This window comes from Neoarius graeffei, chromosome 26, assembly GCF_027579695.1.
Source record: "Neoarius graeffei isolate fNeoGra1 chromosome 26, fNeoGra1.pri, whole genome shotgun sequence".
In the NCBI taxonomy this organism is placed as follows: Eukaryota; Metazoa; Chordata; class Actinopteri; order Siluriformes; family Ariidae; genus Neoarius; species Neoarius graeffei.
In genome coordinates, this window is record NC_083594.1 from 13,336,770 (window position 1) to 13,358,080 (window position 21,311).

The window sequence follows — 21,311 nt, forward strand, 5'->3', positions numbered from 1 at the left end:
TCCTCTAATGTACAGCTAGGACTGTTATTGTGCATTATTTTGAAGGGAGCCAAGAGTTTTGGAGTTTTGTGTGTGTTTTTAGAGGCCATCTGGTGCAGTAGCGATGGGCGGAGCTTTGGCCAGGCCAAGCTGGCTGAGTTCGCCTACTCTGGGCCGAGCCAATCGTTTCCTCAGTACGGCCGCAGTCAGCCTCATGACCCCACGGCGACCTTTGGCCCCGCCTGAAAAGGTCAAAGTGCGCAGTCTGCCTGTGGAACAGAGGACAGAGGAGGACAGTGAGTTCCTGAAACATCTAATGCATCCGAGAACAGAACACGGTCGACACACATGAGGATTATCTTGTTTATTGTTCCCAGTCTGCAAACACCATAAGCCGTCTCTCGAGGTTCATACGTGTATCGTTTTACACTTGAGAGAAGTCTATTTTTATCAAATAGCACAGCATAATAATAAAAGCTTAATGTCACTGATACTTACATTACCCCCTAGTCCTTATAGGGCATCACAAAGCCCTGTCCACCTCCAGTATGCCCTACAAAAGAAGTCAGCGGGAAACCAATTAGCTAGGCTAGGAACGGAAAGGGAAAAAAAAATCACTCCCCTGAGAAGAAAAGTGTCACGTTTTTTTGAAACCTTGCCAGCAGAGAATCTGTTTTTCTTTTAAAAACTCCTAACATTTTTTTTTTTATCATCTCTCCTATATACCTGCACCCTTCCATTTCTAGTTGAGGGAAGCCATGGTAACGATGGGCTGTTGCTGGGGCGACCGTTGGAAGAGCCCGAGCAGCCAATCACGGAGAAGTCGCTGCTGGAGATCCTGGATGGGATCGTGATGATGTACAACCTGAGTGTTCATCAGCAGCTGGGCAAGGTGAGATCCCCGAGTCTCGAGTTTATTTTGCGAAGGATGTCTTCACTGGTGCAGTTTGGAAGAACGTGGACGCCTAGAGCGTGGTCTTGTTCGTATGGCTGGTCACTCAGTTTGATTAGCATATAAAGATGCAATTAACAAGGTTAATATAGTTCACTAAAACCAGCAGTGAAAACATTTCTTAACTGAAATAAAATATAAAATGGCAGTTTTCATCAGCCCTGTGATGACCTGGCGACTTGTCCAGGGTGTACCCCGCTTCTTGCCCATAGTCAGCTGGGATAGGCTCCAGCTTGCCTGCGACCCTGTAGAACAGGATAAGCAGTTACAGACGGTGGATGGATGGATGACCGTTTTCAAAAAGAAAAGGAAAGGAAAAACCTACAATGAATACTGCGACAACCACCTCACCAACTGCCTGACAGATATTAAAACCTGGATGAGCCACAACTTTCTCAAATTTACAGTAACAACAATAAAATTTGAAATGATCATCTTTGGTCCAAAATCCATCCTCCCCACCTCCCAAGATTTTTCATTCTGCATCGATGGTCACTCTGTTACTCCCTCCCCCCTGGTCAGAAATCTTGGAATCGACATGGACCCTGCACTTTCCTTCAAGTCACACATTAACCATGTCACCAAAACATCTTTTTTCCATCTACGTAACATAGCACGTCTCCGACCCGTTCTCTCCTCCTCAGCTGCAGAAACACTAATCCACGCCTTCATCACCTCCAGACTTGACGACTGTAACAGCATCCTGTATGGCCTCCCCTCCTCTGTTCTCCAAAAGCTGCAATATGCTCAAAACTCTGCTGCCCGAAAACTTTGCTCACTCGATCCCCCTCCAGAGAACACATCACCCCCCATCCTCTGTCAACTTCACTGGCTTCCCATTAAACAACGTATACATTTCAAGATTCTCCTCATCACTTACAAAGCTCTTAATAACCTCGCTCCCCCATACCTGACTGATCTCCTCCAACGCTACTCTCCTACTCGCCGACTACGCTCTGCTGACGCAAACCTTCTTACCCCCATCACCAGGACCAAATATCGTACAATGGGAGACAGAGCCTTCACCATTGCTGCCCCAACTCTCTGGAACTCTCTCCCACAAGTCATCCGAAACTCTGATACACTGCTGTCCTTCAAAAACCAAGTCAAAACTCATCTCTTCAGTGCTACTTACAATACTTGACACATCATCTTCCATTATCATCCACCCTTTTTTCCCTCTGTTTGTGTGCTGTGTGCGTGTTGTGTGTGTAATTTTTTTGTAAAGCGTCTTTGAGTGTTAAGAAAAGCGCTATATAAAACCAATGTAGTATTATTCTCATCTCATCTCATTATCTCTAGCCGCTTTATCCTTCTACAGGGTCGCAGGCAAGCTGGAGCCTATCCCAGCTGACTACGGGCGAAAGGCGGGGTACACCCTGGACAAGTTGCCAGGTCATCACAGGGCTGACACATATGCCGCTTTTCCACTACAAACGCGGCTGAGCCGTGCCGTGCCGAGTCGAGCTGAGTCGAGCTGAGCGGGGCTGTTGGAGTTGCATTTCGACTACAACCGCGCTGAACCATGCTGGCTGGAAGTGGGTGGACACATTGGGTGGAGTTAGCGAAAGTGGGTGGACGTCACGTGATGTCGTTAAGCAGCGCAAACAGTGACATCAGTGACAGTGGCGGAACAAGTCAGAGCCGGGCCGGGGGCGGGGCAAATGACCGGGCCCTTTATTAAAGCTTATCATAACATCGTTTTAGGCTACAAAATGTCCGCAACTGCGGTGTTTACCAATTTCAACACTACCGGGTGCAACTATGTTATTTAGTACATCAAGTCCTTCAAACGAACATGTAACTCAGAAACAAAAAACATTAGGATACTGTACATGGCTCATAATAAAACATCAATAGCCTATACTGCGCACATTATTTGAAGGGCATACGAATGAGCGCTCAGAGGTTGCAACGCTGACAGGAAGAGTCAGAAATAAAAGGAGGGCGGTGCAAACCTCACTGAATGCACTGTGTTTACCAATTTCAACACTCCGGGGTGCAACTATGTTAGTTTGTACATTAAGTCCTTCAGACGAACATGTAACTCAGAAACAAAAAAAAACATTAGGCGACATACTGTACATGGCTCATAATAAAACATCAATAGCCTACTGCGCGCATTATTTGAAGGGCATACGGCGAGCCTTGCGCTCCGCGAACTCGTCCACGATGCTCTGTATGTCACTGATTCAGTGAGCTTTTAAGCGGTAGTAAACAATAAACATGGAGGACATGGAGTCGTTAGTGTTGCTGGTCTCGGTGCTGTGGCTTGTTGTCACCGACAACGCGGACAGATACTGGCAAGAGCGTATAGATGAGGCGAGGCGCATAAGGCTTCAGAAATTCTCGTAATTCATAATTATTCTTCTTCCGGGTTTGCGGTGTTTACAGATCCCAGCGCGCTCGCGGGGCGTGTGTGGGCATGTGAGGACACTCCTCCTCACCAATCAGTGCACAGGGGAGTGTCTGCTCACGCCCCCAACCTCAGTCGGCACGGTTTGGCTCGCTTCAGCCCCACTCCAAAACGGTGCGAGTTTTAGGGGCTAAGCAGGGCTGAAGCGAGCTGAGTCGTGCTGGTTTTTGGTAGTCGAAACGCGAGCCGTGTCGGGCTGAAGTGAGCTGAAGCGAGCTAAAGTGAGCTGAAAAAGGGTAGTGGAAAAGGGCCAATAGACACAGACAACCATTCACACTCACATTCACACCTACGGTCAATTTAGAGTCACCAGTTAACCTAACCTGCATGTCTTTGGACTGTGGGGGAAACCGGAGCACCCGGAGGAAACCCACGCGGACACGGGGAGAACATGCAAACTCCGCACAGAAAGGCCCTCGCCGGCCCCGGGGCTCGAACCCAGGACCTTCTTGCTGTGAGGCGACAGCGCTAACCACTACACCACCGTGCCGCCTGTAGTATTATTATTATTATTATTATTATTATTAACACAAAATAGAATTGCAGGTGGGCGGCACGGTGGTGTAGTGGTTAGTGCTGTCGCCTCACAGCAAGAAGGTCCGGGTTCGAGCCCCGGGGCCGGCGAGGGCCTTTCTGTGTGGAGTTTGCATGTTCTCCCTGTGTCCGCGTGGGTTTCCTCCGGGTACTCCGGTTTCCCCCACAGTCCAAAGACATGCAGGTTAGGTTAACTGGTGACTCTAAATTGACCGTAGGTGTGAATGTGAGTGTGAATGGTTGTCTGTGTCTATGTGTCAGCCCTGTGATGACCTGGCGACTTGTCCAGGGTGTACCCCGCCTTTCGCCCGTAGTCAGCTGGGATAGGCTCCAGCTTGCCTGCGACCCTGTAGGACAGGATAAAGCGGCTAGAGATAATGAGATGAGATGAGAATTGCAGGTAAAATCAGCTTCGACTTTGTTTTTGGTTCATTTCCCCGTCGAGACAGTAACGGACTAGTTCTAGAAGGAGTTTCAGTTGCCTTCTTTAGCACCTACAGTTTACGATGACCTGGATGACTGAGAACCTTCACAGACGTATCCCAGTAAATGATTTGGCTACTTTAGATGAACCGTTCTGGCTTCACAGTGACCCAAATCAGGATAAACAAGTGTTGCCAAGCAAAACAAACCTCGCCCGGTCGCGCTTATGATGAATCTGAAGGAAGATATCGCGTGCAAAAAAAAAAAAAAGATTTTGACCTTTTTGGTGACCTTGACCTTGATTTTGACCTTGTGTGTGAACATACGTGGCCAATAAACATGGTTCTGATTCTCATTCTCACACCGTACTGCTCTCAGCCAATCAGAACGCATCTGAATGAATATGAAGGAAGATCATCTTCTTTTGGCTACTCCAGATTAGGGGTCGCCACAGCGGATCTTTCGTCTCCACTGCTCCCTGTCTTCCGCATCCTTCTCTACCACACCTGCCACTTTCATGTCCTCTCTCACCACATCCATGTATCTCCTCTTTGGCCTTCCTCGTTTTTGTGTGCCTGGCAGCTCCATCCTCAACATTCTCCTTCCAACATCTCAGGATGTGCCCATACCATCTCAGTCTCATCTCTCTTAGCTTAATTCCCATAGCCTGGGCCCGCCCATCCTAAGTGTGACGCAACACGAGGGCCTGTTGCGAGCTTAGTCTGGCAAGGCAAGCTATCTACAGCTCTTCCAAGCTCCTGAAAAATCGGGAGCCAATCAACTTTGAGCATCTCCAACGGCCCTGGGTAGAGGCGTGTTCAAGGCACTGACGTAGTAGAACTGCGACCGGGAGCCATAGATTGTTTACAGAATCTATGCCGGAAGCGCTTCATTCACCAGAAACATCACGAACATGGAGCAAGTTCTCATTGAAAACGGAGCAAAGAGCAGCCCTGGAGGTATTTATTGAAAGGAAGGACGTTTTCGCCTTGCTCCCGACCGGCTTCGGTAAGAGTTTAATCTACCAGTTAGCCCCGTCGCGTCACATACGTCAGAGGAAAGAGTGATGATTGGTTTAAGCTTCGTCACAGCCTTTTCTGGCTTCGACCAGTAGCAAACTGAGGCATTTCAGGGAGGCGGGTCAACCACGCACTTTGGGAAACGGCTGGGCTTAATATCTTTGCCAGACCAAATGCTCGCAGAGCTTTGAAGTCGCGTTAGCCAGACTATAATTCCCAAGCTGTCCACATGTGCTGTCCCTCTGATGTGCTCGTTCCTTATCCTGTCCAACCTGAAGGAAGGATATGAAGGAAGATATCGTGAAAAAACGATTTTGACCTTTTTGGTGACCTTGATTTTGACCGTGTGTGTGAACTTACTTGGCCAATAAACATAGTTCTGATTCTCATTCGCACACCATGCTGCTCTCAGCCAATCAGAACACATCTGAATGAATATGAAGGACGATATCGTGAAAAAACAATTTTGACCTTTTTGGTGACCTTGACCCGATGCCCATCCATCCTGAAAGTTTTTCACGAAGATCGGTCCAGCCGTTTTCCTGTAACATCATTAACAAAGAAACAAACAAACCCCACCAAAAACAATACTTCGCCTCCTGGTGGACTCCGTCCCGGGCGAGGGAATACATTAATGTGACAAGGAAGGGACATCGATCAAACCTAACTTTTTACTGGTTTCGTCTTTTCAGAGTAAGGGTCGGCAAACTTGTCCCGGTAGCATGATGATACATTTAGAGATTCTTCATTATCAGTGAGCATGAATGAAAAAACGAGCAGTGAAAAGAATCCAAATGACTTCTCGACACATCGAAAGAAGTGGTTTGTGACTAAATGAAAGCCTGCATGCTCTCCTTTGTAGACGCGTTCTCGTGTTTTACAGTCTTGACGTGTTTCTAATGGAATCTTCAACGCAACAATCAATCTCGCAGTAAGAATGGCGTGAAAACCTCACGACACACCTGGCTGAGTAATTCCTTTCCCCGAATGAGAGGAGATTAGGATCTGAGAGCTGCTCTGAGATGGGTCTCATATAGTTTTCTCGGTAGTACTGCAGCAGGGTGGATGTGATCCTTGCTGCTTGAGAAGTGATTTGCTCGGCAGAGCTGTACCAAAACAGCTTCGTCACTGTCGACACCGTGCAGCATTGTTTTACCTTACTTCAGCATATTTGTGCTGCATGAAATGTTTTCGCAAGAAAAGGAAATTTGAACTTGAGCATCAGATGGATGAATTTACGCTTGATTTACGTTCACTGTTCTGGAACTCTCTTTCGTTTTATGTATTTGTTTATTGAATGAATTGAACTCCCTCTGCAGCACTGATGCCGTTTCTGACGGGAAGCTTGTATATGGAGCTTTAGCTCACCGAGCTGTGCCAACTGCAGTGACTCGGAAGTCGTGAACGCACAATATCTCATCTCATCTCATTATCTCTAGCCGCCTTATCCTGTTCTACAGGGTCGCAGGCAAGCCGGAGCCTATCCCAGCTGACTATGGGCGAAAGGCGGGGTACACCCTGGACGAGTCGCCAGGTCATCACAGGGCTGACACATAGACACAGACAACCATTCACACTCACACCTACGGTCAATTTAGAGTCACCAGTTAACCTAACCTGCATGTCTTTGGACTGTGGGGGAAACCGGAGCACCCGGAGGAAACCCACGCGGACACAGGGAGAACATGCAAACTCCACACAGAAAGGCCCTCGCCGGCCACGGGGCTCGAACCCAGGACCTTCTTGCTGTGAGGCGACAGCGCTAACCACTACACCACCGTGCCGCCCCTGAACGCACAATATGCAACAGTTAATCAAAAAAAGGGAAGGATATCCGAAAGATGACATTCACACGACACGTCTTGTCAACGTTCTCCATATGGCAGTTTGCCACCATTATGTCATCTACTTGTCCAGACGTTCACGTCATATTTGTTAATTATAAAAAATATCAAGTGCCTTGAACCCGATACGGGTATGATACAATTCATGTACAGTACAAAGTTCTGCATTAGTTCAAATGGCGCTGCTGATATCCGATCCCGTCATGACGCTCGGCCCTTTGAGCTTTCTTCTCACGGTGCCTGTTTTCATCAAACTTGTTACAAACAGCTGTTCTGTACCGTACATCCGCCACGCCATTGTAAGGCTGTGCCTGAAAATGATGACACTAATGCCGCTTTTCCACTACAAACGCGGCTGAGTCGGGCTGAGCCGTGCCGTGCTGAGTCGGGCTGAGCAGGGCTGTTGGAGTTGCATTTCGACTACAACCGCGCTGAACCGTGCTGGCTGGAAGTGGGTGGACACATTGGGTGGAGTTAGCAAAAGTGGGTGGACGTCAGGTGATGTCGTTAAGCAGCACAAACAGTGACATCAGTGATCTTTTAAGCGGTAGTCTCACGACCCGAATAGTAAACAATAAACATGGAGGACATGGAGTCGTTAGTGTGGCTGGTCTTGGTGCTGTGGCTTGTTGTCACCGACAACGCGGACAGATACTGGCAAGAGCGTATAGATGAGGCGAGGCGCATAAGGCTTCAGAAATTCTCGTAATTCGTAATTATTCTCCTTCCGGGTTTGCGGTGTTTACAGATCCCAGCGCGCTCGCGGGGCGTGTGTGGGCATGTGAGGACACTCCTCCTCACCAATCAGTGCACAGGGGAGTGTCTCCTCACGCCCCTAGCCTCACTCGGCACGGCTTGGCTCGCTTCAGCCCCACTCCAAAACGGTGCGAGTTTTAGGGGCTAAGCAGGGCTGAAGCGAGCTGAGTCGTGCTGGTTTTTGGTAGTCGAAACGCGAGCCGTGTCGGGCTGAAGTGAGCTGAAGCGAGCTGAAGTGAGCTGAAAAAGGGTAGTGGAAAAGGGCCATAAGTGGCACAAAATAGTGTCCCTCAGCGGGTAATCCCTGTATTTCGACGGGACAGCGATGCTAACACGGAGGCAGGAAGAAAACCCGTTGCTTTTTTTTTTTTTTTTGCCAGAACTGTTGCCGAGTTGGCAAAGCAGAACTGCCAGATGCCGAAAAAGCCGTCGAATTGACGAAACCGATCCGCTGAGGCTGTATCCCTGGCCGAGGGAGGCAGGGGTGCGCGGTCACTTGCTTGAGGTGAACACCCAGGCTAGTGGGCGAAGGAGTCGCCTTACTTCTCCATTCTAGACCGGCTCCAAGCAAGGTCTAGTCACTGCCTGCAGACGCGGTCGCGCCATACTGTGTATATATGTATATTACTTGCGAAGACGTTTCCTGACATTACTGAATCACTTAACTACGCCAGTGTCACAGCGTACTACAGAAATCACCCGGGCTCTTCTGGCGTTTATAATGCTGGCAGTCGTACATGAGCTGATCGCCGATGAGGCACGTAGCACCAAGTCAGCTATAAGCCATGTACGACGAGATTGAGTGGAATAACTGTTTTATTCTATCCACATTCACTGGATTTTGAGAAACGGAGCATTTTTTATTTTTTGCAAATTCGATCAATAAAAATCTTTTTATGCAAAATATCCGACAAAATCATTTCCGATTAGAATGTAAACAAACCGGCGAAGTGACAGTAGCGATTTGTGAAAAATGCGATGATAATTCTTGAAAAATTAACAAAAGATATGTTCTTATCAAATACTTTCATTCCATATTTTGTTGCTTTTTTTTTTTTGTATTTTTGGGGATTTTGTTTTCGAGTAGTTTTTACTTCGTACTCGGTTGGTTCAGCAAAACGCGCCGCCATTTTGTTTTTCTCTACTCACGGTATATGAGCTGATATCCTAGTAGCCGAGTAGCCAGACAGAGCGCACGATTGCTCATATCCAGTGAAATATGGATAGAATAATAATTATAATATAAGTTTTAAAAAAATTATGCTTCCTTATATAACAGTTAACAGTTATTCCATGAAATCGAGTCATACATGAGCTGATAGCCGATGAGGCACGTAGCACCAAGTCAGCTATAAGCCATGTACGACGAGATTGAGTGGAATAACTGTTTTATTCTATTCATATTCACTGGATTTTGAGAAACGGCATTTTTATTTTTTTGCAAATTCGATAAATAAAAAACGGTCGACAAAATCATTTCCACTTGGCGGACATGACAGTAGCAATTTGTGGAAAATGCTATAATAATAATAATTCTTGAAAAAAAAAAAAGTTCTTACCATCAAATACTTTTATTCCATATTTTGTTGCCTTTGTATTTTTTGGGGTTTTGTTTTCAAGTAGAGTTTTTATTTCGTACTCGGTTGGTTCAGCAAAACGCGCCGCCATTTTGTTTTTCTCTACTCACGGTATATGAGCTGATATCCTAGTAGTCGAGTAGCCAATCAGAGCACGCGATTGCTTGTACCCAGTGAATGTAGATATTCTAATAATATTAATATAATATAATAAATACATTATATGGCTAAAGGTTTGTGGACACCTGATCTTTACCCCCATACCATGGTCTTCCTAAAACTATTCTAAGCATAGAATTGTGTAGAATGTTTTTGCATGTTGTAGCATTACTTCTTCCCTTCACTGGAACTAATGCCCCTGTGCACAAAGCAAGCTCTATTAAAAGATGGTCTGCCATAGCCTAGTAAACTAGACCCACCCGCCTAGCGGCCAAAAATATTTTTGCCTACGAGTGGGTCTAGCCTCGGACCATATCAACAACACACCCCGGGCATCAAATCGTGCCCGCCAATCACAATGCAAGGTTTATGTTTGGATTCTATGGGCGGGCTTTTGCAGGAGTGACGACAAAGCTGCGCGACGCTGGAGAAAGCACAACAGGAAAGATGGCTACGGCTAGTGAACAGCGCGCGTTTGACTCCGCTTTGGAATCAGTTTTAGAAGAATTAGACTTGGAGTTTTCGTTGAAACATGAGCAGGAAGAGGCTCTCCGCTCATTCCTTTTCAAGAAAGACGTTTTCGCTGTCACATTTAGTCTGGCTTGCCAGGCTACTCCCCCACTGCTTTCTGTCGCTCTGACTACGTCACAGTCACTGTTGCGCTGATTGGTCAGAGCGTTGGCCTATACGCACAGAGACAGTTTGAAAGACAACGGGTTGTTCCTACCCACACCCTTCGGAAATGTCTACGACCGAGACCAGACTAAATATTCACATTTAGTCTGGCTTGCCAGGCTAGGTCTGCCAAGTTTGGAGCGGAAGAGCTTGAGTGTCCTGTACAGAGCCTTGACCCCAACCCTACTGTGAACACCTTTGGGATGAATTGGAACCTCGACTGTACCCCAGGCCTCCTCATTCAGATTTCTTGAATTGAGTTAATTGTTAAGCTTCATTAAGTTTTTCAGTGCGTTTACTGGGCTAAATGCTGGCTGAGGTCAGCACAGTAAAGACACAAATCTCCAAACATAATCAGCTGAAATAATGGTAAGTGTATCTAAAATGAGCTAATTGCCTCCAGTAAGGATATGTTTTTGCGGTTTGTTTGTCTTTTTGACTCTGAACAGGATTACTCAAAACCTACTGATCTGATTTCCATGAAACTTGGTGGAAGGGTGTAGCACGGGTCAAGGAAGACACTGTTAAATTACAGAGTGGATCTGAGTCATGGGGTGGCTCAAGCAAATTAGTTTCACGTTCACCAACATTGTGAGATAATATTTCCCTTTGGTGGAAGTCTGCGTGTTTAAAGTTCAGTAATGAGAAAACATATAGCCAATGTAGAAATATGATGACTTCGTATTACAATTCACATTCAGGAGTACCAGTCATCCTCAGGGATACACATAGGTCTTTTCTGTGCTATGCCCTGGTCTTTGCAGGCAGTCTCCCATCCCAGTACTAACCAGGCCCTTAAGGCGCATCGGGCGGTGCCCATCTCCATTTCCGTAGCCCTCGGCCTCTCGCTAGTCCTTTGATAACTGCAAGAGATTGGGGATACACATACCGGCACATAATTCTAATAATTTTGGAAATTTATCCAGACATGTACACTCACTGGCCACTTTTTAATAGGAACTTGTTCTTGATTCTAAGATTCCTGTTCTTGGCTGGCAGGAGTGGAACCCAATGTGGTCTTCTGCTGTTGCATGCGGAGATGCTTTTCTGCTCACCACGGTTGTAAAGAGCAATTTATATGAGTTGCTATGTCCTTCCTGGCAGCTTGAACCAATCTAGCCATGTTCCTCTGACCCTCTCTTATCAACAAGACGTTTCCATCCACAGAACTGTCACTCACTCGGTGTTTTTTGTTTTGTTTTCCGCACCATTCTGTGTAAACTCTAGAGACTGTTGTGTGTGAAAACCCCAGGAGATCATCAGTTTCTGAAATACTCAAAGCAGTCCATCTGGCTCAAACCAACACCCACAGTGCCACAGTGGAAGTCACACTTTTGAGATCACAGATTTTCCCACAGGCAGCACAGTGGTGTAGTTGTTAGCACTGTCACCTCACAGCAAGAAGGTTCTGGGTTCGAGCCCAGTGGCTGACGGGGGCCTTTTTGTGTGGAGTTTGCAGGTTCTCCTCTTGTCTGGACTCACAGTCCAAAGACATGCAGGTTAGGCTAATTGGTGGCTCTAAATTGACCGTAGGTGTGATTTGTGAGTATGAATGGTTGTTTGTCTCTATGTGTCAGCCCTGTGATGACCTGCCGACTTGTCCAAGGTGTACCCCGCCTCTCGCCCATAGTCAGTTGGGATAGGCTCCAGCTTGCCTGCGACCCTGTACAGGATAAGCGGTTACGGATAATGGATTGATGGATGGATGGATGGAATATTTGCAATTCTGATGTTTGAAGTGAACATTAACTAAAGCTCTTGATATGTACCTGTATGATTGTATGCATTGTGCTGCTGTCAAGGGATCGGTTGATTAGAGAGCTGCATCAAACAGCAGATGGATGGGTGTTCCTAAAAAAAAGTGGCCGGTACGGTTGCAGATTTGCATATCATAGAAGAGTCGACTATTGTCCTTGGCAGAGATCTGCGCTCTCGAAGTGCCCTTCCAGTTGGATAATGTTTTAATTGAATCTGGAGCAGTAAAAGATGAGCGCTTAGTTTTGGCAGGAATTTATGCTTTTTGATTATGGGTTTGGGCTGTCCATGGTGCTGAAGTGCCGAGTCGTTGCAGCAGGAATACTGTCGTTATTCAAGACGCTGTTGATGTACAGGATTATGGGATATCTAAGCCAATGTTTCATACATATGCAGTATCTTCAGAAATCAGCACCAGGATTTCATCAAGCAGCATTATGAAGGAGCACTTGATTCAGACGAGATTAGATTCGGTCCTGATTTCCAACGCCGTTCTAATCAGCAGCATATTTTTCAGAGTTTAAATCAGTAGCATTTGCATTTTATTTCCCCCAGGCATTTTAGCTAGATTGTCTGCATCTCTTTTTTTTTTTTTTATTACAATGTCATTTTCTGACCACACAGTAACTATCTGCTGGATTCAGTATTGGTTTTGCTTTCCATCTGCTTTCTGTGAACCCTTGACCTTTTTTTTTTTTTAGATTTTTTTTGGGCTTTTTTCACCTTTATTGGATAGGACAGTGTAGAGACAGGAAATGAGTGGGAGAGAGAGATGGGGAGGGATCGGGAAATGACCTCGGGTCGGAATCGAACCCGGGTCCCCGGATTTATGGTATGGCGCCTTATCCACCTGAGCCACGACACCCCCACCCTTGACCTTTTTCATTCTGCCACATTACCGGTACTTCATCTGGAGAACTGGTGCCTGTTTTTATGTTCCAGAGTTCTCTTCATAGCTTGCTTGATGACTTTGCATCAAAGGAATTTAAGGAACGTCCAGAGCCGGGTATGATGACCGCGTTTGCGTATGTCTCCCACAGATGGTGGTCGTGTCGGATGACGTTCATGAGTATGCTGTCGCTCTGAAAGACACGGAAGAGAAGATCGCCCGATGTCCAGGAAGAGTAAGACATTTACAGTGAGCTGTAATTCACCAAGCTGGTTGTCCAATACACAGTTGGACAGAATTCCTTGTCATAGATTTGACATGGAAGAGCAGCACATTTCAGTGCAGGAAAGTTTGTAGTTTTTAGAACTAATATACTTTCACCATGTGAAGAGTTTTCCCAGGCAGCTACACATATGTTAATGGTTTAAAACGACACACTCAAGAACATTCATGCTGTGTGCAGAGAGCAGACATTCTGGAGGAGCTGCAAAAGAGCCAGAAGGTGTTTGCTGAGAAGCTGAACCACCTGAGCCGCAGGTTGGCCTGGATCAACGGCACCATTTACTCCAAGGTAAAACGCCATACACACCGAGAGAGAGAGAGAGAGAGAGAGAGACAGTGCATTCTCTCGTTCCTAAATCTACTTACAAGGACACGTTTTTACAGTGAATGATTCTTTTGCTCCATCAGGAGATCAGGCTCTGACTCTTCTTTCTGACCCTGTAGGTTAATTTCATTGATCTTCTCTTAAGCTTTATTTGCTGAGGTAGGAACTTGAATCTGGCCCATAAAGAAAGGCAGACGTTTCAACTGCAGCTGAGAAATAAACAGTATTGGTCAGTGGCTATACTGCATAAACTTCAGGAGGTTGGCAGTCAGGGCGTGTTCAGTAAACGGCAATGCATCAGAACAGACGTTTTTCGGTAGTGTGTAAGAAAATAAGCAGGGATCTATTTACACACTTCTGAACACTTTGAGCATCATGAAAAAACTAAAGATGGGAATTCGGGCACGTTGTTATCTGGTTTTGATTCAGCTTGTGTTTATAAAATGATACTTTATGTATTGTGAGACATTAATGTACTATGTCTGTATCAGGGCTGAACAAACTACGCTTTTCTAGCACTTTTTAAAATGTTCTGAATACTTGCGGCAAATAAAATCCAAATTAAAATGTCTACAGGGATGTGATTTTTCCGCGAATTCGCGGAATTCCGCTTTTTTCACCTCAAAATTTAAAAAAAATTTTTTTTCAGATTTTTCGCTCAAAAATCCGCATTCATATCCTATTCGTTCCGACTTTCAGTAATTCCGTCATTGAGATGAAATGAGGTACGTGATTGGCCCATCGCTCTGTAACAACCAATGAACGCGCTTGTTAGATAGCTGTACGTCAGCTCATTTCAAACAAAGAGTTGAAAGATGGCAGCCTCCGTGATCGAGCGTAAAGATGCACCTGATCGTCAGTTTGGTGTGTGTGTGTGTGTGTGTTTTTTTAAAGTAAATAAACATGGGGAAGAAGAAAAAACAACCCAGCTCATTTCTTTCCCCATAATAAACCTGTGAGTGGTGATGGTGTCACTGCACGTGCGACAGTTGGGTATGTTTTTGCGGAGTGACGAAGGTTGCCGTGGCAACGGGGCCTCGCGCCATCTGTTGCTTCCTGGATGCGCATGCGCACGCTATGAAAGCTGTGGTGAAAAGGTTAGCATCGGAGGCTAAACCTTCTGAGGAGAAAAGAAGGGGCGGTTTTTATTTGTTTGTTTTAGTGACGTCCGAAGAAACAGCAGTTTAAATCGCGGCTCTAGTTTACAAATCAAAATGGTTACTCAGTGAAAACAAAACAAAAGCTGGAGCGAGGGGGAGCGGTGGGAGTTTAACCCGGGAAAGTGAGTCTGTGAGGCGGCAGTGATGCTTGACCCCTCCCGCCTCCTCTCACTTTACCTCAGAGTCTCTGCCAACTTCATCACAGATTATTTCACCTTTTTCACTCGAAGTTAGTTTTAATTTTCGCTCAAAACTTTTCCCACAGCGTGGATGTAAGGTAATTATACACAATTTTGATTTGTTTATTCAATATTAAAATGTTAGTGCAAATAATACATACTTGCCAACTTTTCAAAATTCTCACGAGGGAGAAAAGTGCATGAAAGACATTTTCAATTGGCCGAGGGTCTGATGCGCGGCTGAAATGATAAAAACAGTGGATCCCAATTAATTGCAAACACATTTTTTGTGAATGTTTAGTGAAAAAGTGATTTTTATTCTTGCATATGAAAATCCTCAAGTGAGTGAACACTGTACAGTTCTGTATATGAGTCAATTTCACAGAAAACGTGTTTTTTTTTTTGTCTGGACGTGTTTTGTTTACATTTTGAGATTTCTAAAACCTTTTTATGGTCTCATATGATAAAACATTATCAGTTCTACCTTGCATTTCAAAATTTGACTACTTTGGTTCATAAATGTGTATTTTGTAGCAAATTTTAGGGTCGAAAATGAGCAAAAATGGCTGTTCCACTGAAAAGAGACTTTTTTTCAGACATGATTCTTAATGTTAGACAAAGGTGGAATTGAAACTTTTTCATGTTCAACGACAAGACTGTGGAAACATATGTCGTCACAAATTGAAAATGCCATTAAGAAAAGATATTTTTTCGATGTTTTGTTAATTTTTGTACCTGTCCCAGAGGTTTGTGTCAGTTCTGTTACCGTGATTAATCACATAACAAAAATAAATGCTCCCAAAAGCTATTATTGAAATTATTTGTTGCCAAGGATCTACATATTCTCACCTTTTATATGGATGGCAGAATGAACTGAATCTGAGAATATTTACTTAAAAATTTCAGTTTTGGTAAGTAGTCTATGCATGACTAATTTTTTTGTGTCAATCCTGTTACCCTGTCTAAACGGGGTGTGGAGTAACTTAATCAAATATTAGAAGTTGCCATACATAAGAAGCAAACTGGGAGACTCCCAGGAGCAATAGAGTTTAATAAATAATGGTGGATGAATTCTTATGTTGCATCATGTTTGTTTGAAAAGGCACATTTAGGTATGTTCAACTTCTACAGTAATTGAAAGTATAAATTTTGTTTTTCCTTATACAATTTTCTATTTATTCTAATGCAGATTATTTAATTTAGAATGACATTTTTAGGTTTCATGTTTTGGCTTTTTGTCAGTTAAGAGTCATTGAATTTACTATAGGGGCTCAGAGTTGCATGTTGACCATTAAATTGGCTTGAATTTGTTAATCATGACAAGTTTTTTCTTGTGTGTTTGCTTTCCATTTTAGTACAATTTTTAAGTCAGAAAACCCCAGAACCCAGGAGCTTCGGGGGGCTTCGCCCCCCTTGTCCCCCCACCAGGGCGCTGCCCTGGACCAGCTGGGGGCCTGCGGCCCCCAGACCCCCGGCTAAAATTTTCAGATAATTTCACCAGCCCCAAATCACATCCCTGTGTCTAAGACCCCACGTTCAAGTAAACAAAAGCTACTGAAAAACCTTTTGGCCAAATGAACCTCGGCAAAGGGGAAAAAATATGGCATGCTTTTACATTTATTAGTTAGCATATTTAACGTATTAGCAAATTTAATAGTTAACAATTCCTAACAAGAACCAGAAGTAACTGGATCTCAACAGCCATCCTAATGCCATTTTTATAATATTATACCGTATGTAGTAAACATGCAGTACTAGTCAAAAGTTTGGACGCAGGTTCTGATTCAGTGTTTTTTCTTTATTAAGACAATTAATGCCTTAAAGTAATGATGGATGTCGTTTCTCTTTACTTAGTTGGGCGGTTCTTGGCGTAATCTGGATTACTGCATCCTTACTATTTACCGTTTGATCTCAAACGCATTAAAGGGGCAAGAAATTCTACGAAGCCATTCCAGGTGGCTACCTCATGAAGCTGGTGAAGATGATGCCAATAGTGTGCAAAGCGTCAAGATAAACGGTGGCTACTTTGAAGACTCTAAAATATGAAACCTGTTTTGTTTTGCTTATCACATAATTCCAGATGTGTTCCAAGTGTTATTTGATAGTTTTGATCTGTTCAGTTTTGTTCAACAATGTAGAAAAGTCAAAATACAGAAAAACCTATGAATGAGTAGAGTAGGAGTGTCCAAACTTTTGACTGGTAGTAAATTGGAAGCCATTTGGGATTTGATCCAATTTGAACGACGGTGTTGTAAATGCAGCGGAACTTCTTGAAAGATCATGATCTTTCCTAAAACCTGTGTGTTGTAGGAGAAGATGTTGGATGTTTACTGGCTCCTGCGTGTGTGTATCCGCACCATCGAGCACGCCGACAACACGGGCTCCTTGTTCGCCTTCACCCCTGAGTTCTACCTCAATGTGGCCATGAATAGCTACAGTGCCCTTAAGAACTACTTCAGCCCTTCCAACAGCATGGAGGAGCTCCCAGGTAGAAACGCACTGAACAGCTCAGTGAGGGCTTGCGCAATGGCGCCGGATAAAGATGCAAATTCCCTGAAACTTGCTAGACAGTAAATGATCATTTAGCCTGATCTAATGTGCATAATGATTGTGTATTATTATGGAACAGCTTCTAAAATGGCGTCCTGAGGCCATTGCTGCAGTATGTTTCTGTTTGCGGAGTTATTTTGACTACAGCTTTATTTACCAAGTGTGTGTTTTTTGAACAGGTTATGAGGACACGCTCACTCAGCTTGCTGCTATCCTCGCTAAGCACTTTGCAGACCCGCGCATCGTGGGCACAGGTAACGCCATGGCACTGCAGTTGACATTGGCTCAGTGTTATGCTCAGGGAAAAAATTTTTTAAAACGGAGCTGCTCTTACCTACAAGTAGGTGTGTGTGGGGTGTGTGTGTGTGTATGTTCCGTTGTGAAAGCCCTGCATATTTCCTAACCTCAGGTAGGACTAGGTTCATTACATCATCATAGCCAGAGTCGGGTGTAATAAAAGCAGAGCTGTTATGATTTATGTGGCAAATATTGAATTAGAGTCCTGGCTTGCGTTCCCCCCCGAAGCTTCCTTTCATACTTAAGTTAATGTCCAAGATCTTTCTCTTTCTCTTTTTTTGTCTCATTCTTCTCCCATCATCTCTCATCATGCTCTCATGACATTCACCTTGTTTTCTCCCTTCATCCCTCGCTTGCTCTCGTGTTTTCTCTCTCTCTCTCCTCTCCCTCCCTCCTTCCTTTTCCTCTCATTGCCCCGATCTATCCCTCCTAATGTCCTATCTATTTTCATTACCTTCAGCGAAGGATACAAAAAGAACCTGAGCCAAAAATGTTCGTGTAATCTGTTAAGCAGCTATTTTAATGGGGAAAAAAAATCTAATATAGTCTGTGCTTTTTGTGGCCTATTTGTCACACAGATGAATTCTTCTTCATATAACGTTCTCCTTCCGGGCAACGTGAAACTATTTGCATGGTTTTTCTGTATTTCTGTGAAGGCCATTTGCACTTTTGTAGACCGTCACATCAGCTCCGAATGAATTCACTTGTATCCGAGTACAAATGAAAATTGGAGACATAAATTCAGGCTTAAAATCTGTTCAAAGTTTGAAAGAGATTACACCAAACGACATAGTTTTAATATTGCATTAAAGGTGCAGTATTTTTTTTAAAGATATTTTTTGGGCTTTTTGCACCTTTATTGGATAGGACAGTGTAGAGACAGGAAAATGAGTGGGAGAGAGAGACGGGGAGGGATGGGGAAATGACCTCGGGCTGGAATCGAACTCGGGTCCCTGGATTTATGGTATGGCGCCTTATCCACCAGAGCCATTCTGCATAATCAGGGTCATTAAATGAGAAGCGTTACGTTTGGAGAAAGGAAAACAATGCATTCCAGCATAAGAACCTTATCCCATCTGTGAAACATGGTGGTGGTGGTGTCATGGTTTGGGCCTGTTTTGCTGCATCTGGGCCAGGACGGCTTGCCATCATTTGATGGAACAATGAATTCTGAATTATACCAGTGAATTCTAAAGGAAAATGTCAGGACATCTGTCCATGAACTGAATCTCAAGAGAAGGTGGGTCGTGGAGCAAGACAACGACCCTAAGCACACAAGCCTAAATGACTTATTCCTTTGTTTATTGACTTTTTTTTTCTTTCTTTCTTACTTCTTACGCTATATGGCCAAAAGTATATGAACACTTGCTCATCGTGGCTGTGAGGATTTGCCCGTTCAGTCAGACTCTTTGGGTGAGGAAGCCTGGGCTTCAGGCTGTGTTCCAGTTCATTTCAAAGGCGTTTCTTTGGCGTTGAGGTCAGGACTCTACGCAGGACACTCGAGTTCTTCCACACCAATCATGTCAAACCATGGATCTCGCTTTGTGTACAGGAACAGATTTGGCCCTCTTGGTTCCAGTGAAGGGAAATTGTACTCTTATGGCATACAAAGACATTCTATACAATTGTGTAGTGACATATGGGTATGATGGTCAGGTGTCCACATACTTTTAGCCATAGAGTGTGTTTAGCAGAGGTGGACAAAGTACCCAACTTCATTACTTAAGTCAAAACACAGATCCCACTGGTCAAATGTTACTCTGATACAAGTGAAAGTTGTCCAGTCAAATTTTTACTCAAGTTAAAGTACTGAAGTACTTGCTTTTAAAAATACTTAAGTATTAAAAGTACATTTTCTGTCAACGCATCCATCATTGTATTATTGCTACAACACTTACAAAACCTAACGCCGTTACCAAAGACAGAAATGTTAATTCAGAAAATGAACGCATGCCGTGCCATCATGGTGGTTTAACGTTAAGCTAGCTAGTCAGTGAAGCTCCACCTGACATGCTAGCAAACTCTTTTCAAACTCGAAATCTATTGGGTAGCTAACGCTACTAGAAAAGAAAGATGTATACATTCTGTTTATTTGGCAAGATTATGCTAAAGCATATTTCTGAAAGCACTTCAGATAAGTTAACGTTATTCATGTTAGCGTAACTCCGTTTTTACATGCTAACTAACGGTGTCCAAATTAACTAGCTACGGTATGTGTTAACATTAGCCGTGGACAAGGCTACGACAACTTGGCGGGCAAATCCATCGAAAGTCATTTGACTAACCAGACTGCATAGCTATTGCGACGTTACCACTAGCTCTAAAAGCACAGACAACTTCGTTGCAAGCTTTCTCTTGGAATAAAACGTTTATATACTTCGATATGCCTCCGCAGGTCGGACGTCGAGTTTTTGTAGGCCGTGATGTGGTTTGTTTTCGGCAAACATTTAAAACGAAACGAATCGTTAATCCTTTCAGAAAACTGAAACATGGGTTCATGGGCCATGAGTGTGTGCGTTCTCCAGAAGAACCGCCTCCTTCCATTCGGCCATCAACTGATCGTGTTAAATAATGTCGTTGAGAAATAACTAAAGTTGATTTTATCCAGTCTATGGATGTGACGTGACCCGAGTGATTACTGATAGTCTGTCTCAGTGTCACCTGCGAAAAAGCCAATCACGTTTTAGAAAAAAGAAAAAGCATCGACTTTCAAAGCTGCTTCATAGTAACGAGGACCTTGATAGAAATGTAGTGAAGTGAAAAGTACGATATTTGCCTTTCAAATGTAGTGAAGTTAAAGTCATAAGTTGCCCCCCCCCAAAAAAATACTCAAGTAAAGTACAGATACTCAAAAAAGTGTACTTAAGTACAGTAAATGTTAGCCTGGCTAACGCGACTTCAAAGCTCTACGAGCTATTGGTCTGGCCAAGCTATTAAGCCAAACCGTTTCCCAGAGCCCGTGGTTGACCCGCCTCCCTGAAATGCCTCAGTTTGCTACTGGTCGAAGCCAGAAAAGGCTGTGATGAAGCTTAAACCAATCACATCACTCTTTCCTCTGACGTATGCGACGCGACGGGGCTAACTGGTAGATTAAACTCTTACCGAAGCCGGTCGGGAGCAAGGCGAAAACGGCCTTCCTTTCAATAAATACCTCCAGGGCTGCTCTTTGCTCCGTTTTCAACGAGAACTTGCTCCATGTTCGTAATGTTTCTAGTGAATGAAGCGCTTCCGGCATAGATTCTGTAAACAATCTATGGCTTCCGGTCGCAGTTCTACTACGTCAGTGCCTTGAACACGCCTCTACCCAGGGCCGTTGGAGATGCTCAAAGTTGATTGGTTCCCGATTTTTCGGGAGCTTGGAAGAGCTGTAGATAGCCTGCCTGGCCAGACTAAGCTCGGAACAGGCCCTCGTGTTGCATCACGCTTAGGCTGGGCGGGCCCAGGCTAAGTAAATGCACTTCGTTAATATCCACCCCTGGTGTTTAGTTACTTATTGAATTCTTTGATTTATTTCAGTGTAAGTAAAGTTTAGCTACTTCA

General features: G+C 44.4%; 1 protein-coding gene across 5 annotated transcripts in view; it reads left to right on the plus strand.

Annotated features, from left to right (window-relative positions):
• Nucleotides 1-21,311, plus strand: part of LOC132874309 (E3 ubiquitin-protein ligase RNF123) — a 448,585-nt gene that overhangs the window by 120,428 nt on the left and 306,846 nt on the right. For all 5 annotated transcript variants that reach the window (XM_060910383.1, XM_060910388.1, XM_060910384.1 and 2 more), the window contains 6 exons: nt 83-275; nt 726-871; nt 13,130-13,213; nt 13,442-13,549; nt 17,235-17,412; nt 17,654-17,728. In XM_060910383.1, the coding sequence (XP_060766366.1) occupies nt 83-275; nt 726-871; nt 13,130-13,213; nt 13,442-13,549; nt 17,235-17,412; nt 17,654-17,728 (784 nt within the window). The remainder of the gene's footprint in view (nt 1-82; nt 276-725; nt 872-13,129; nt 13,214-13,441; nt 13,550-17,234; nt 17,413-17,653; nt 17,729-21,311) is intronic.